Genomic DNA, 16,807 nt, shown 5'->3' on the forward strand with positions numbered 1-16,807 from the left:
CCCACTATTCATCACAGCAAGCGCTTTAGAGAACAACAAACAAACAAAGGAACATCAACAAACGTCACAGTATTCCAACACAGTAGTGACTGACTTACTGCCCCCCCCCCCCCTACAAACCCCACACTCCACCCAGACCAGCCAATAGGATTCACCCTCGCCTCCGGACTGTTCCACCGGTGGGGGAAAGGGGGTGAGTAAGACACAGAAGCATCACATAATAACTACAAGGGTCGCTCTCACAACACAACACATAATAACACATTGATTGTGTACTTTAAAGCTAGTATTATAATCAGAGAAGTGCAGTAGTCCTAGACAACACACTGGCCATTCCCACAAACAAAACACACTGGGCCATTCACACAAACTGTTAAAACACACTGGCCATTCCCAGCAACTGTTTTAGATGGCAAGTAATAAAGTTATTATCAGTAGTTTATTGATCGATTGATTGACTGATTGATAGCTAGATAGTTAGGTGTGTGAGAAAAAGACAGAGGTTAGAGGATGAGACTTGGTGGTCAGTGGTTAGCTGTTTGTCTGTCTGTCCTTCCACCCTTTGTGTTCAGTCTCTAGCTGACATTGGTACCTCTCTCCCTCCCTCCCTCTTCTCTCCCTCCTCTCTCTCTCTCTCTCTCCCTCCTCTCACTCTCTCTCTCCCTCCTCTCACTCTCTCTCCCTCCTCTCACTCTCTCTCCCTCCTCTCACTCTCCCTCCTTTCTCTCTCTCTCCATCCTCTCTCTCTCTCCCTCCTCACTCTCTCCTCTTTCTCCCTCCTCTCTCCTATCTCTCTCTCTCTCCCTCCTCTCTCTCTCCCTCCTCTCACTCTCTCTCCCTCCTCTCACTCTCTCTCTCCCTCCTCTCACTCTCCCTCCTCTCTCTCTCTCCCTCCTCTCTCTCCCTCCTCTCTCTCCCTCCTCTCACTGTCTCTCTCCTCTTTCTCCCTCCTCTCTCATCCCTCTCTTCTTACTCATTCCTAACTGGAACTCAACACGTCACACCCTGGTGTCTGTCAGATGTAATCTAGTATCTGATTGGTCCCTATCTGATGTTATCTTCTCTTTGGTTGGTCACTGTTTGATGTAATCTAGTATCTGATTGGTCCCTATCTGATGTTATCTTCTCTCTGGTTGGTCACTGTTTGATGTAATCTAGTATCTGATTGGTCCCTATCTGATGTTATCTTCTCTCTGGTTGGTCACTGTTTGATGTAATCTAGTATCTGATTGGTCCCTATCTGATGTTATCTTCACTCTGGTTGGTCACTGTTTGATGTAATCTAGTATCTGATTGGTCCCTATCTGATGTTATCTTCTCTCTGGTTGGTCACTACTTTAGACCAGAGCCCTATGGCACCCTATTCCCTATATAGTGCACTACTTTAGACCAGGTCTGTACACCCTATTCCCTATATAGTGCACTACTTTAGACCAGGTCTATATAGGGAATAGGACTCCATTTGGGACTTAATAAAGCTTCTTCATGATACCGCCCTCTCTCCCTTCAGCATCCTCTTCATCATCAACTCCCCATACTAATTAATACTCATATTAACCACATCGTTATGTTGCCACGACAACGATGCTGTTTCTAAAATACGGTAGACAACGCAGGTCTGTGGTTGGTGGGTGAGGGGAGGGGCTGCAGCGGTGGGTTGTGATGTAGGCGTGGCCTGGGGTGTTCAGTACGCGTGATTGGCCACGTAGAGAGACTGTCCTGCCGCTCCGCTGTCTCCTGTTGACTCATACTTCCCCTGGGCAGCCAGACCGTTCACCTGGAGGACAGGAGGGGAGGGGGGAGAGGGAGGAGAGGAGGGGGGAGGGAGGAGAGGAGGGGTGGAGAGGAGGGGGGAGAGGGAGGGGAGGGGGGAGAGGGAGGAGAGGAGAGAGGAGGTGGAGGAGAGGAGGGGGGAGAGGGGCGGAGAGGAGGGAGGGAGGAGAGGAGGGGGGAGAGGAGGGAGGGGGGAGAGGGAGGAGAGGAGGTGGAGAGGGAGGAGAGGAGGGGAGGGGGGAGAGGATGGAGAGGAGGGGGGAGGGAGGAGAGGAGGGGGGAGAGGAGGGGGAGAGGGGGGAGGGAGAGGTGGAGAGGAGGGGGGAGGGGTGGAGAGGAGGGGGAGAGGGAGGAGAGTAGGGGGGAGGGGGGAGGGAGGAGAGGAGAGAGGAGGTGGAGGAGAAGAGGGGGGAGAGGAGGGGGGAGAGGGAGGAGAGGGGTGGAGAGGAGGGAGGGAGGGGGGAGAGGGAGGAGAGGAGGGGGGAGAGGGAGGAGAGGAGGTGGAGGAGAGGAGGGGGGAGAGGAGGGGGGAGAGGGAGGAGAGGAGGGAGGGAGGGGGGAGAGGGAGGAGAGGAGGGAGGAGGGGGGAGCGGGAGGAGAGGAGGGGGGAGGGGTGGAGAGGAGGGGGGGAGAGGGAGGAGAGGAGGGGGGAGAGGGAGGAGAGGAGGGGGGAGAGGTGGAGAGGGAGGAGAGGAGGAGGGGAGGGAGAAGCGTTACATTGAAAGATAGAAGAGATGGATAAGTGGTAGAAGACCGATGTAGAGTTAGATAGAAGGTCCTGTATTGAAGAGTTATTTTGTACCCACACCCCCTCTCCTCAACTCACCTCAGCCCGTTTAAGGAACTCCTCGGCAGCAGCCTTCTCGTTGTCTCTTTCTCCTCTCCAGGCGTTGAGGGCTGAGGCCTGCAGGGCACGACCATAGGAGAAGGTCAAGGCCCAGGGTTTACCCAGAGGACAGGTGTTGATAGCATTCAGGTTAATACTGGCCTCCTCCTCTGACTGGCCCCCTGACAGGAACGTCACACCTGAGGAGGGAGGGAGGAGGGTGGAGGAAGGGAGGAAGGGTGGGAGGGAGGGAGGAAGGGAGAGGAAGGAAGGAATGAAGGAATGAAGGAAGGAAGGAAGGGAGGGAGGGAGGGAGGGAGGGAGGGAGGGAGGGAGGGAGGGAGGGAGGGAGGGAGGGAGGGATAGACGCACATTCAGTTAGATATTGACAGAATGTAAAACAATCACACAAATATAAAGTGTCTATGTGAGCATGCCAGTCTGTGTGTCTGTGTGAGCATGCATGCCAGTCTGTGTGTCTGTGTGAGCATGCATGCCAGTCTGTGTGTCTGTGTGAGCATGCATGCCAGTCTGTGTGTCTGTGTGAGCATGCATGCCAGTCTGTGTGTCTGTGTGAGCATGCATGCCAGTCTGTGTGTCTGTGTGAGCATGCATGCCAGTCTGTGTGTCTGTGTGAGCATGCATGCCAGTCTGTGTGTCTGTGTGTGTCTGTCTGTGTGTCTATGTGAGCATGCATGCCAGTCTGTGTGTCTGTGTGTGTGTCTGTGTGTACCTGTGACGGCAGGGGGTACAGTGCGGCGGAGGGCAGTGACCGTAGCCATGGCGATCTCCTCGTTAGTGTATTTTTGGGGGCAGGAGTGTCCGGGAGTCACCATGTTGGGCTTCAGCAGGGTCCCCTCCAGATAGACGTGGTGGTCTGATAGGGCCTTGTACACCGCAGACAGAACCTACAGACAGACAGATAGACATGGTGGTCTGATAGGGCCTTGTACACCGCAGACAGAACCTACAGACAGACAGATAGACGTGGTGGTCTGATAGGACCTTGTACACCGCAGACAGAACCTAGAGACAGACAGATAGACGTGGTGGTCTGATAGGGCCTTGTACACCGCAGACAGAACCTAGAGACATACAGATAGACGTGGTGGTCTGATAGGGCCTTGTACATCGCAGACAGAACCTACAGACAGACAGATAGACGTGGTGGTCTGATAGGACCTTGTACACCGCAGACAGAACCTACAGAAAGACAGATAGACGTGGTGGTCTGATAGGACCTTGTACACCGCAGACAGAACCTACAGACAGACAGATAGACGTGGTGGTCTGATAGGGCCTTGTACATCGCAGACAGAACCTACAGACAGACAGATAGACGTGGTGGTCTGATAGGACCTTGTACACCGCAGACAGAACCTACAGAAAGACAGATAGACGTGGTGGTCTGATAGGACCTTGTACACCGCAGACAGAACCTACAGAAAGACAGATAGACGTGGTGGTCTGATAGGACCTTGTACACCACAGATATTCTGTCACGTTTGTGTGTAGAGACGAACCAAGGCGCAGCGGATGTTGAGTTCCACATAATTTACTAAAAGTGAAACTTAGCAAAACTAAACAATAAACGAACAACGAACCGTGACTACAGAGGTGCTACGTACACTAACTCAAAACAAAATCCCATAAACCACAGGTGGAGTAGGTCAGGGCGTGACTGTGGGGTCAGTCTAGTTTATTATTTATATTTAGGGTTCTAGTTTTGTTTTTTCTATGTTGTTTATTTTGTATGATTCCCAATTAGAGGCAGCTGTTAATCGTTGTCTCTAATTGGGGATCATATTTAAGTAGTTATTTTTCCCACTGGTGTTTGTGGGATATTGTTTTGAGTGAGTGTACGTAGCACCTCTGTAGTCACGGTTCGTTGTTTGTTTATTGTTTTGTTTTGCTAAGTTTCACTTTTAATAAATTATGAACTCATACATTTTTGGGGGGTGGCACATGGTGTGGTGCTCACCGGGGAGTGAGGGGGAGTCGATGGAGGAAGGTAATGAGAGATTCCGGGGAGAGATTTTGGGAAGGAGTATTCTGCAGTGCAGGCGTGTTGAAAAGCGCTTTCTCAGCCCGGCACCATCTGTGCCAGCTCTACGCACCAGGTCTCCAGTACGCCTTCTCAGCCCGGCACCATCTGTGGCAGCTCTACGCACCAGGTCTCCAGTACGCCTTCTCAGCCCGGCACCATCTGTGGCAGCTCTACGCACCAGGTCTCCAGTACGCCTCCACAGCCCAGTACGTCCTGTGCCTCCTCCTCGCACTCTCCCTCAAGAGCGTGCCACCAGCCCGGTGTCACCTGTGCCGGCCCCACGCATCAGGTCTCCAGTGCACCTCCCCAGTCCAGAGCTTCAGGCGACGGTCCCCAGTCCAGAGCTTCAGGCGACGGTTCCCAGTCCAGAGCTTCAGGCGACGTTTCACAGTCTGGAACCTCCTGAGACGGTCCACATTCCGGAGCCTCCTGATGTGGTCCATGGTCCGGAATCTACTGCGACGGTCCATGGTCCAGAACCTCCAGCTCCATGGCAGGAGCCTTCCTCTGCGCCGATGCCCAGTCCAAACACGGTGTCCAGTCCTGCTCCATGGCAGGAGCCTTCCTCTGCGCCGATGCCCAGTCCAAACACGGTGCCCAGTCCAGCTCCATGGCAGGAGCCTTCCTCTGCGCCGATGCCCAGTCCAAACACGGTGTCCAGTCCAGCTCCATGGCAGGAGCCTTCCTCTGCGCCGATGCCCAGTCCAAACAGGGTGTCCAGTCCAAACAGGGTGTCCAGTCCAGCTCCATGGCAGGAGTCTTCTTCTGCACCTAGGTATAGTCCAGGCACAGTGTTCAGCCTGGGTCCATGGCTGGATCTGCGGGATGAGCGGGTTCTTCGTCCCGCACCAGAGCCGCCCCCGATACTGGTGGATCCGCGGGATGAGAGGGTACTTTGCCCTGTACCAGAGCCGCCACCAACACTAGACACCCCCCCTAACCCTCCCTTTTGGTTTCAGGTTTTGCGGCCGGAGTCCTACTGTCACGGTACTGTCACGCCCTGACCATAGAGAGCCTTTATTTTCTATGGTGGAGTAGGTCAGGGCGTGACTGTGGGGTCAGTCTAGTTTATTATTTATATTTAGGGTTCTAGTTTTGTTTTTTCTATGTTGTTTATTTTGTATGATTCCCAATTAGAGGCAGCTGTTAATCGTTGTCTCTAATTGGGGATCATATTTAAGTAGTTATTTTTCCCACTGGTGTTTGTGGGATATTGTTTTGAGTGAGTGTACGTAGCACCTCTGTTGTCACGGTTCATTGTTTGTTTATTGTTTTGTTTTTTCTATGTTTTCACTTTATAATAAAATATGTGGAAACCGTATCGAGCTGCACCTTGGTCCGATCATTATTCCAACGAACGTGACAGAGACAGAGAAAGAGAGAGGTCCGAAACTCATATCATGTTCAACAAGTTGCCAGGTTGGGTAAAGGGGCGCCAGGGTCAGGGTCGCCAGGTTGGGTCAAGGTCGCCAGGTTGGGTAAAGGGTGCCAGGTTGGATCAGGTTCGCCAGGTTGGGTCAGGGGCGCCAGGTTGGGTAAAGGGCGCCAGGTTGGGTCAGGGTCGCCAGGTTGGGTCAGAGTCGCCAGTTTGGGTAAAGGGCGCCAGGTTGGGTAAAGGGCGCCAGGTTGGGTCAGGGTCGCCAGGTTGGGTCAGGGTCGCCAGGTTGGGTAAAGTGTGCCAGGTTGGGTCAGGATCGCCAGGTTGGGTCAGGGGCGCCAGGTTGGGTCAGGATCGCCAGGTTGGGTAAAGGGTGCCAGGTTGGGTCAGGGTCGCCAGGTTTGGTCAGGGTCGCCAGGTTGGGTAAAGGGCGCTAGGTTGGGTCAGGATCGCCAGGTTGGGTCAGGGTCGCCAGGGTCAGGATCACCAGGTTGGGTAAAGGGCGCCAGGTTGGGTCAGGGTCGCCAGGTTAGGTCAGGGTCGCCAGTTTGGGTCAGGGGCGCCAGGTTGGGTAAAGGGCACCAGGTTGGGTCAGGGTCGCCAGGTTGGGTAAAGGGCACCAGGTTGGGTCAGGGTCGCCAGGTTGGGTAAAGTGCGCCAGGTTGGGTCAGGATCGCCAGGTTGGGTCAGGGGCGCCAGGTTGGGTCAGGGGCGCCAGGTTGGGTAAAGGGCGCCAGGTTGGGTCAGGGGCGCCAGGTTGGGTCAGGGTCGCCAGGTTGGGTAAAGGGCGCCAGGTTGGGTAAAGGGCGCCAGGTTGGGTCAGGATCGCCAGGTTGGGTAAAGGGTGCCAGGTTGGGTCAGGGTTTCCAGGTTGGGTCAGGGTCGCCAGGTTGGGTAAAGGGCGCTAGGTTGGGTCAGGATCGCCAGGTTGGGTCAGGGTCGCCAGGTGGGGTCAGGGTCGCCAGGTTGGGCCAGGATCGCCAGGTTGGGTAAAGGGCGCCAGGTTGGGTCAGGGTCGCCAGGTTAGGTCAGGGTCGCCAGTTTGGGTCAGGGGCGCCAGGTTGGGTAAAGGGCACCAGGTTGGGTAAAGGGCGCCAGGTTGGGTCAGGGTCGCCAGGTTAGGTCAGGGTCGCCAGTTTGGGTCAGGGGCGCCAGGTTAGGTAAAGGGCACCAGGTTGGGTCAGGGTCGCCAGGTTGGGTAAAGGGCACCAGGTTGGGTCAGGGTCGCCAGGTTGGGTCAGGGTCGCCAGGTTGGGTAAAGGGCGCCAGGTTGGGTAAAGGTCGCCAGGTTGGGTCAGGGTCGCCAGGTTGGGTCAGTGTCGCCAGGTTGGGTCAGGGTCGCCAGGTTGGGTCAGGGTCACCAGGTTGGACCATTACCTTCTCAGTGATGTACTGACAACGTTTCAGGTCATGGTCTCCGTCAGGAAGGATCTCAGGCTCCACAATGGGAACGATGCCGTTCTGAAAAACACACACACAGTGGTGTTACACACACACACACACACACACACACACACACACACACACAGACACACACACACACACACCCTACCTGTTGACAGATGCTGGCGTAGCGTGCCAGTACGTTGGCGTTCTCCATGATGGCGAGTTCTGAGGGGGTGTTGTCGCTGATCTTCAGGACGCTACGCCACTTAGCGAAGTCTGCTCCATCCTTCTTATACTGAGCACAACGCTCTGCCAGGCCATCCAGACCTACACACACACACACACATACACGGTTATGTGGCTATGTGGTTATCTAGTTATGTGGTTATGTGCTTATGTACAACCAATAGCGATTGACCGTGTGTGTTCTCACCCTGGGTTGTGGTCTCTCCATCGGTTCCGGCCAGTGGGACAACACCTTTATCCACCTACATACATACATACATACAGACAGACAGACAGACAGCACACAGACAGACAGACAGACAGACATTTAATTGAAATACGGTAGAATTCCATTAATTCCTATGGAGAACAGCTCCTACTGGGCAGTACCAATATGGCCGACCGGTGGCTTCAAAACCTCTCAATGATCAATACATAGAATCAGTTAATCCAGCTCCTACTGGGCAGTACCAATATGGCTGACTGGTGGCTTCAAAACCTCTCAATGACCAATACATAGAATCAGTTAATCCAGCTCCTACTGGGCAGTGCCAATATGGCCGACCGGTGGCTTCAAAACCTCTCAATGGCCAATACATAGAATCAGTTAATCCAGCTCCTACTGGGCAGTGCCAATATGGCCGACCGGTGGCTTCAAAACCTCTCAATGGCCAATACATAGAATCAGTTAATCCAGCTCCTACTGGGCAGTGCCAATATGGCCGACCGGTGGCTTCAAAACCTCTCAATGATCAATACATAGAATCAGTTAATCCAGCTCCTACTGGGCAGTACCAATATGGCTGACTGGTGGCTTCAAAACCTCTCAATGACCAATACATAGAATCAGTTAATCCAGCTCCTACTGGGCAGTGCCAATATGGCCGACCGGTGGCTTCAAAACCTCTCAATGGCCAATACATAGAATCAGTTAATCCAGCTCCTACTGGGCAGTGCCAATATGGCCGACCGGTGGCTTCAAAACCTCTCAATGGCCAATACATAGAATCAGTTAATCCAGCTCCTACTGGGCAGTGCCAATATGGCCGACCGGTGGCTTCAAAACCTCTCAATGACCAATACATAGAATCAGTTAATCCAGCTCCTACTGGGCAGTACCAATATGGCCGACCGGTGGCTTCAAAACCTCTCAATGGCCAATACATAGAATCAGTTAATCCAGGGTTTATATACATCGTTGGGTGGAAGTGGAAATAGGGGTGGCATTGCTCTCTGCTAATGTGTGTGTGTGTGTCTGCTAATGTGTGTGTCTGCTAATGTGTGTGTGTGTCCGCTAATGTGTGTGTGTGTGTGTGTGTGTGTCTGCTAATGTGTGTGTGTGTGTGTGTGTCTGCTAATGTGTGTGTGTGTCTGCTAATGTGTGTGTGTGTGTGTCCGCTAATGTGTGTGTGTGTGTGTGTGTGTGTGTGTCTGCTAATGTGTGTGTGTGTGTGTGTCTGCTAATGTGTGTGTGTGTGTGTGTCTGCTAATGTGTGTGTGTCCCCGCTAATGTTTGTGTGTCCGCTAATGTGTGTGTGTGTTTCTGCTAATGTGTGTGTGTGTGTGTGTGTGTGTGTGTGTGTGTTTCTGTTAATGTGTGTGTGTGTCCGCTAATGTGTGTGTGTGTGTGTGTTTCTGCTAATGTGTGTGTGTGTGTCTCTGCTAATGTGTGTGTGTGTCCCTACCTTGATGCCCACTACAATCCCCTGTCCTTGATGAGCTGGGAGTGTGTGTGTGTCCCTACCTAGATGCCCACTACAATCCCCCTGTCCTTGATGAGCTGGGAGTGTGTGTGTGTCCCTACCTTGATGCCCACTACAATCCCCCTGTCCTTGATGAGCTGGGAGTGTGTGTGTGTCCCTACCTTGATGCCCACTACAATCCCCCTGTCCTTGATGAGCTGGGAGTGTGTGTGTGTCCCTACCTTGATGCCCACTACAATCCCCCTGTCCTTGATGAGCTGGGAGTGTGTGTGTCCCTACCTTGATGCCCACTACAATCCCCCTGTCCTTGATGAGCTGGGAGTGTGTGTGTGTCCCTACCTTGATGCCCACTACAATCCCCCTGTCCTTGATGAGCTGGGAGTGTGTGTGTGTCCCTACCTTGATGCCCACTACAATCCCCCTGTCCTTGATGAGATGGGAGTGTGTGTGTGTCCCTACCTTGATGCCCACTACAATCCCCCTGTCCTTGATGAGCTGGGAGTGTGTGTGTGTCCCTACCTTGATGCCCACTACAATCCCCTGTCCTTGATGAGATGGGAGTGTGTGTGTGTCCCTACCTTGATGCCCACTACAATCCCCCTGTCCTTGATGAGATGGGAGTGTGTGTGTGTCCCTACCTTGATGCCCACTACAATCCCCCTGTCCTTGATGAGCTGGGAGTGTGTGTGTGTCCCTACCTTGATGCCCACTACAATCCCCTGTCCTTGATGAGCTGGGAGTGTGTGTGTGTCCCTACCTTGATGCCCACTACAATCCCCCTGTCCTTGATGAGCTGGGAGTGTGTGTGTGTCCCTACCTTGATGCCCACTACAATCCCCCTGTCCTTGATGAGCTGGGAGTGTGTGTGTGTCCCTACCTTGATGCCCACTACAATCCCCCTGTCCTTGATGAGCTGGGAGTGTGTGTGTGTCCCTACCTTGATGCCCACTACAATCCCCCTGTCCTTGATGAGCTGGGAGAAGTTGGTCCCGTCATCAGCGTTCTGGTAGAGAGTCTCGTGGAAGAAGATCACTCCACCAATACAAGCATCCATTCTCTCATCAGCCGTGAACAGCAGCTGGCGATACAGACGACGGTTCTCCTCTGTGTTCTCTACACCGATGGGGTTGAGACGCTTACCCATGCTGCCTGCACACACACACACACACACACACACACACACACACACGTTAGAGACACACACACACATTAGAGAGACACACACACACACACACACACACACACACACACACACACGTTAGAGACACACACACACATTAGAGAGACACACACACACACACACACACACACACGTTAGAGACACACACACACACTTTAGAGACACACACACACGTTAGGCACACACACAAACACACATTAGACACACACACACACACATATTAAACACACACACACGTTAGACACACACACACATTAGACACACACACACACATTAGACACACACACACACACACACACACACACACACACACACGCACGCACACGTTAGAGACACACACACATTAGATACACACACACACACATTAGACACACACATTAGACACACACACACACACACACACACACACACACACACACGTTAGAGACACACACACACACATTAGACACACACACACACACATTAGACACACACACACACACACACATTAGACACACACACACATTAGACACACACACACACACACACACACACATTAGACACACACACTTTAGAGGCACACACACATACATTAGACACACACACACACACATTAGACACACACGCACATTAGACACACACACACACACACACACACACACACACACACATTAGACACACACACACATTAGACACACACACTTTAGAGGCACACACACACATACATTAGACACGCACATACATTAGACACACACACACACACATTAGACACACACACTTTAGAGGCACACACACACACACATTAGACACACACACACATTAGACACACACACTTTAGAGGCACACACACACATACATTAGACACAAACATACATTAGACACACACACACATTAGACACACACACACATTAGAGACACACCACACACACACACACACACACACGTTTGAGACACACACACACATAGGACACACACACTAGACACACACACACGTTAGGGACACACACACAGCCACTGACCGGTGGACTCATCTGCAGCCAGGATTCCTTTCCCCGGAGCCGTGATCCTCTCTGCTATCTCCTGCAGCTCCTTCTTCTGCTCTGTGGTCAGAGCTGGGTACTGGTGAGGCATCCTGGGGAGGGAGGGAGAGAGGGAGAGAGGGAGGGAGGAAGAGAGGGAGGGAGGGAGGGAGGGAGGGAGGGAGGGAGGGAGGGAGGGAGGGAGGGAGGGAGGGAGGGAGAGATGAGTGAGCATAGCATAACCTACTATTCTACATAGGCCCAACATTCTGAATATAATACCATAGCATAACCTTTGTGTCCTCCTGGGGAGGGAGGGAGGGAGGGAGAGAGGGAGGGAGTGAGCATAGCATAACCTTTGTGTCCTCCTGGGGAGGGTGGGAGGGAGGGAGAGAGGGAGGGAGTGAGCATAGCATAACCTTTGTGTCTGCGTGTCCAGGGACAATATTTTTACTATTATATTTCATTCTTATAATTTTTTATAACTTTTTGTCCCATCCACCCCGTTTTCAGAGGACAAAAGCATTTTTATTCTACAATTTGAAATGTGTTCCATTCAGAATGTAGTTAGATTCCACATGACAAGGTACTGAAGCGTCTCCGTTATTCCTGATTATATGGTGTTGTCGCTCCAGCTATTACAGGTCATGAACCAGCCCTCGGCTAAACCCAGCCCATCACACCTACACTGCATGTACAAAAGTATGTGGACACGCCTTCAAATGAATGGATTTGGCTATTTCACCCACACCAGAGCATACAGCCGTACAATCTCCATAGACAAACATGGGGGGAGAGAGAGAGAGAAGAGGCCTCACTGAAGACCTCAGTAACTTTCAACGTGGCACCGTCATAGGATGCCAACTTTCAACAAGTCAGTTCATCACATTTCTGCCCTGCTAGAGCTGCCCTCGGTCAACTGTAAGTTCTGTTATTGTGAAGTGGAAACATCTAGGAGCAACAACGGCTCAGCCGCGAAGTGGTAGGCCACACAAGCTCACAGAATGGGACACCGAGTGCTGATGTGTGTAAAAATCGTCTGTCCTCGGTTGCCACACTCACTACCGAGTTCCAAACTGCCTCTGGAAGCAACGTCAGTTTTTCGTGAGCTTCATGAAATGGGTTTCCATGGCCAAGCATCCTCACACAAACCTAAGATCAACATGGGCAATGCCAAGCGTCGGCTAGAGTGGTGTAAAGATCGCTGCCATTGGACTCTGGAGCAGTTGAAACGCATTCACTCCTCCTGTTGTTTACCAAGCATTTCACTGTTAGTCTACACCTGTTGTTTACCAAGCATTTCACTGTTAGTCTACACCTGTTGTTTACCAAGCATTTCACTGTTAGTCTACACCTGTTGTTTACCAAGCATTTCACTGTTAGTCTACACCTGTTGTTTACCAAGCATTTCACTGTTAGTCTACACCTGTTGTTTATCAAGCATTTGACTGTTAGTCTACACCTGTTGTTTATCAAGCATTTCACTGTTAGTCTACACCTGTTGTTGTTAGTCTACACCTGTTGTTGTTAGTCTACACCTGTTGTTTATCAAGCATTTCACTGTTAGTCTACACCTGTTGTTGTTAGTCTACACCTGTTGTTGTTAGTCTACACCTGTTGTTGTTAGTCTACACCTGTTGTTACCAAGCATTTCACTGTTAGTCTCCACCTGTTGTTTACCAAGCATTTCACTGTTAGTCTACACCTGTTGTTGTTAGTCTACACCTGTTGTTTACCAAGCATTTCACTGTTAGTCTGCACCTGTTGTTGTTAGTCTACACCTGTTGTTGTTAGTCTACACATGTTGTTGTTAGTCTACACCTGTTGTTGTTAGTCTACACCTGTTGTTGTTAGTCTACACCCGTTGTTACCAAGCATTTCACTGTTAGTCTACACCTGTTGTTTACCAAGCATTACACTGTTAGTCTGCACCTGTTGTTGTTAGTCTACACCTGTTGTTGTTAGTCTACACATGTTGTTGTTAGTCTACACCTGTTGTTGTTAGTCTACACCTGTTGTTGTTAGTCTACACCTGTTGTTATCAAGCATTACACTGTTAGTCTACACCTGTTGTTATCAAGCATTTCACTGTTAGTCTGCACCTGTTGTTGTTAGTCTACACCTGTTGTTGTTAGTCTACACCTGTTGTTGTTAGTCTACACCTGTTGTTGTTAGTCTACACCTGTTGTTTACCAAGCATTTCACTGTTAGTCTACACCTGTTGTTATCAAGCATTACACTGTTAGTCTACACCTGTTGTTATCAAGCATTTGTAGTGGAAGAATGAGAGAAGGTGGTATTCTGGCGACAGGTGACTTGTAGGCACCGAGGCCCAGCAGGAAGACTCAATCCCCATTCATGACATTGTCTGGATGGCTGCGCTACCACAGGGGTCAAAACAACTTATCTGTGGTAATCTCCTGGAAGCGACGTTCCCACGGAACCCTGGGAGCACAGACACTGTTGGAGGTTTGAAGACAGATGAAAATGTGAAATTGACTAAACAATTGTTACTGTGTGAATCAAATAGTCACGGTTGGATTGTTTCAAGAGTTCACGAAGAGCTGTGAATTTTAATGTGTTTTATGTTGTACTATGGATGGATTTATTGTTATTTTGTTCGTTGGACGGAGGACAGTTGACTGAGGAGCGACACAGGGGTGTCCTCCTATCATCTGAACCCAGTGGGTTAGAATCTGGCTGCGTTCTCCTGTCTTTTACAGGAGTGCAAAGAAAATGATCATTCAGGTTGGCGGTGAATTTCTGCTTGAATTTGGTTAAGAGGACAGTGAATTTGGTTAAGAGGACAGTGAATTTGGTTAAGAGGACAGTGAATTTGGTTAAGAGGACAGTGAATTTGGTTAAGAGGACAGTGAATTTGGTTAAGAGGACAGTGAATTTGTTCCTACTTTAAGATCTTGCTACCAAGCTCCTGTGTGTATCACTTCTGTCAGAGACGATTGTGAAGTGAAGACCACGTTAAGTCAGACTATAGCTGAGGACTATAGTCCTCTGAGTAGTCTGGTTGTTCTAGCGTTCATTCTTTTGTGATTAATAAATTACAGTAGTTTAATAAATTACAGTAGTTTAATAAATTACAGCAGTTTAATAAATTACAGCAGTTTAATACATTGTTTTAGATTAATACATTACAGTAGTTTCATAAATTATTAGTTTAATAAATGACATTAGTTTAATAAATTATATTAATTTAATAAATTATATTATTTTAATAAATTATATTAGTTTAATAAATTATATTAGTTTAATAAATTATATTAATTTAATAAATTATATTATTTTAATAAATTATATTAGTTTAATAAATTATATTAGTTTAATAAATTATATTAATTTAATAAATTATATTATTTTAATAAATTATATTAGTTTAATAAATTACAGTAGTTTAATAAATTATATTAGTTTAATACATTACAGTAGTTTAATAAATTATTTTAGTTTAATAAATTACAGTAGTTTAATAAATTATATTAGTTTAATAAATTATATTAGTTTAATAAATTACAGTAGTTTAATAAATTATATTAGTTTAATACATTACAGTAGTTTAATAAATTATTTTAGTTTAATAAATTACAGTAGTTTAATAAATTATATTAGTTTAATACATTACAGTAGTTTAATAAATTACAGTAGTTTAATAAATTACAGTAGTTTAATAAATTATATTAGTTTAATAAATTATTTTAGTTTAATAAATTACAGTAGTTTAATAAATTACAGTAGTTTAATAAATTACAGTAGTTTAATAAATTATATTATTTTAATAAATTATATTAGTTTAATAAATTATTTTAGTTTAATAAATTACAGTAGTTTAATAAATTATATTATTTTAATAAATTATATTAGTTTAATACATTACAGTAGTTTAATAAATTATATTAGTTTAATAAATTACAGTAGTTTAATAAATTACAGTAGTTTAATAAATTATATTAGTTTAATACATTACAGTAGTTTAATAAATTATATTAGTTTAATACATTACAGTAGTTTAATAAATTACAGTAGTTTAATAAATTATTTTAGTTTAATAAATTACAGTAGTTTAATAAATTATATTAGTTTAATAAATTATATTATTTTAATAAATTATATTAGTTTAATAAATTATATTATTTTAATAAATTATATTAGTTTAATAAATTATATTAGTTTAATACATTACAGTAGTTTAATAAATTATTTTAGTTTAATAAATTATTTTAGTTTAATACATTATTTTAGTTTAATACATTACAGTAGTTTAATAAATTATATTAGTTTAATAAATTATATTATTTTAATAAATTATATTAGTTTAATACATTACAGTAGTTTAATAAATTATTTTAGTTTAATAAATTATTTTAGTTTAATACATTATTTTAGTTTAATACATTACAGTAGTTTAATAAATTATATTAGTTGAACTGAGTAAATGCATTTCCTCATTTTACAGAGTCATTATTTTATTGACTATACGCTTATAATTTAGTAGGTCTACTGGTAGTTCCTCGGCTACCAACTTCATATCTCTAATCTGCGTGCCTCAATACATTAATGCTAGAACAGCGGTTTCTATCTCGTCTCTTACGGTGCGAGTTAGACACATGTTTATTAGATTCTCTAGAGATGTACACAGTTGCATTTATTGACATAGTAAGGAAGTCAGATTGATTCATGTACTGTTCTATCATATTCACACATCATTTCTACATAACGGTTGGGTCATCACACCTAGACACGTGATAAATAGCATTTGATTTGAAGAGTACCTGACCGTAGAGAGACTTTTTATTTCTCTATTTGGTCAGGGTGTGATTTGGGTGGGCATTCTAGTTTTCTATTTCTTTGTTGGCCTGGTGTGGTTCCCAATCAGAGGCAGCTGTCTATCGTTGTCTCTGATTGGGGATCATACTTAGGCAGCTGTCTATCGTTGTCTCTGATTGGGGATCATACTTAGGCAGCTGTCTATCGTTGTCTCTGATTGGGGATCATACTTAGGCAGCTGTCTATCGTTGTCTCTGATTGGGGATCATACTTAGGCAGCTGTCTGTCGTTGTCTCTGATTGGGGATCATACTTAGGCAGCTGTCTATCGTTGTCTCTGATTGGGGATCATACTTAGGCAGCTGTCTATCGTTGTCTCTGATTGGGGATCATACTTAGGCAGCCTGTTTTCCACCCTATGTTGTTTTGTTTGCAGTTTTGTCCTTTAACCATTTGTATGCTGTTTCAACACTGGATATAGACAAAATATGACATTTGTAATGTCTTTATTCC

The 16,807-nt window shown here is 47.1% G+C and overlaps 1 protein-coding gene across 1 annotated transcript in view; it reads right to left on the reverse strand.

The window, feature by feature from the left end:
• Positions 1 to 944: 944 nt before the first annotated feature.
• Positions 945 to 16,807, reverse strand: part of aldocb (aldolase C, fructose-bisphosphate, b) — a 31,084-nt gene continuing 15,221 nt past the window's right edge. The window contains exons 2-9 of the mRNA XM_036967578.1: positions 11,517 to 11,629; positions 10,276 to 10,487; positions 7,844 to 7,898; positions 7,577 to 7,737; positions 7,402 to 7,485; positions 3,333 to 3,507; positions 2,600 to 2,799; positions 945 to 1,777 (exon numbers count right to left, since the gene is read on the reverse strand). Of these exons, the coding sequence (XP_036823473.1) occupies positions 1,685 to 1,777; positions 2,600 to 2,799; positions 3,333 to 3,507; positions 7,402 to 7,485; positions 7,577 to 7,737; positions 7,844 to 7,898; positions 10,276 to 10,487; positions 11,517 to 11,628 (1,092 nt within the window). The 5' untranslated portion in view covers position 11,629 and the 3' untranslated portion in view covers positions 945 to 1,684. The remainder of the gene's footprint in view (positions 1,778 to 2,599; positions 2,800 to 3,332; positions 3,508 to 7,401; positions 7,486 to 7,576; positions 7,738 to 7,843; positions 7,899 to 10,275; positions 10,488 to 11,516; positions 11,630 to 16,807) is intronic.

Source organism: Oncorhynchus mykiss, chromosome Y (genome assembly GCF_013265735.2).
Source record: "Oncorhynchus mykiss isolate Arlee chromosome Y, USDA_OmykA_1.1, whole genome shotgun sequence".
NCBI classification, from domain to species: Eukaryota; Metazoa; Chordata; class Actinopteri; order Salmoniformes; family Salmonidae; genus Oncorhynchus; species Oncorhynchus mykiss.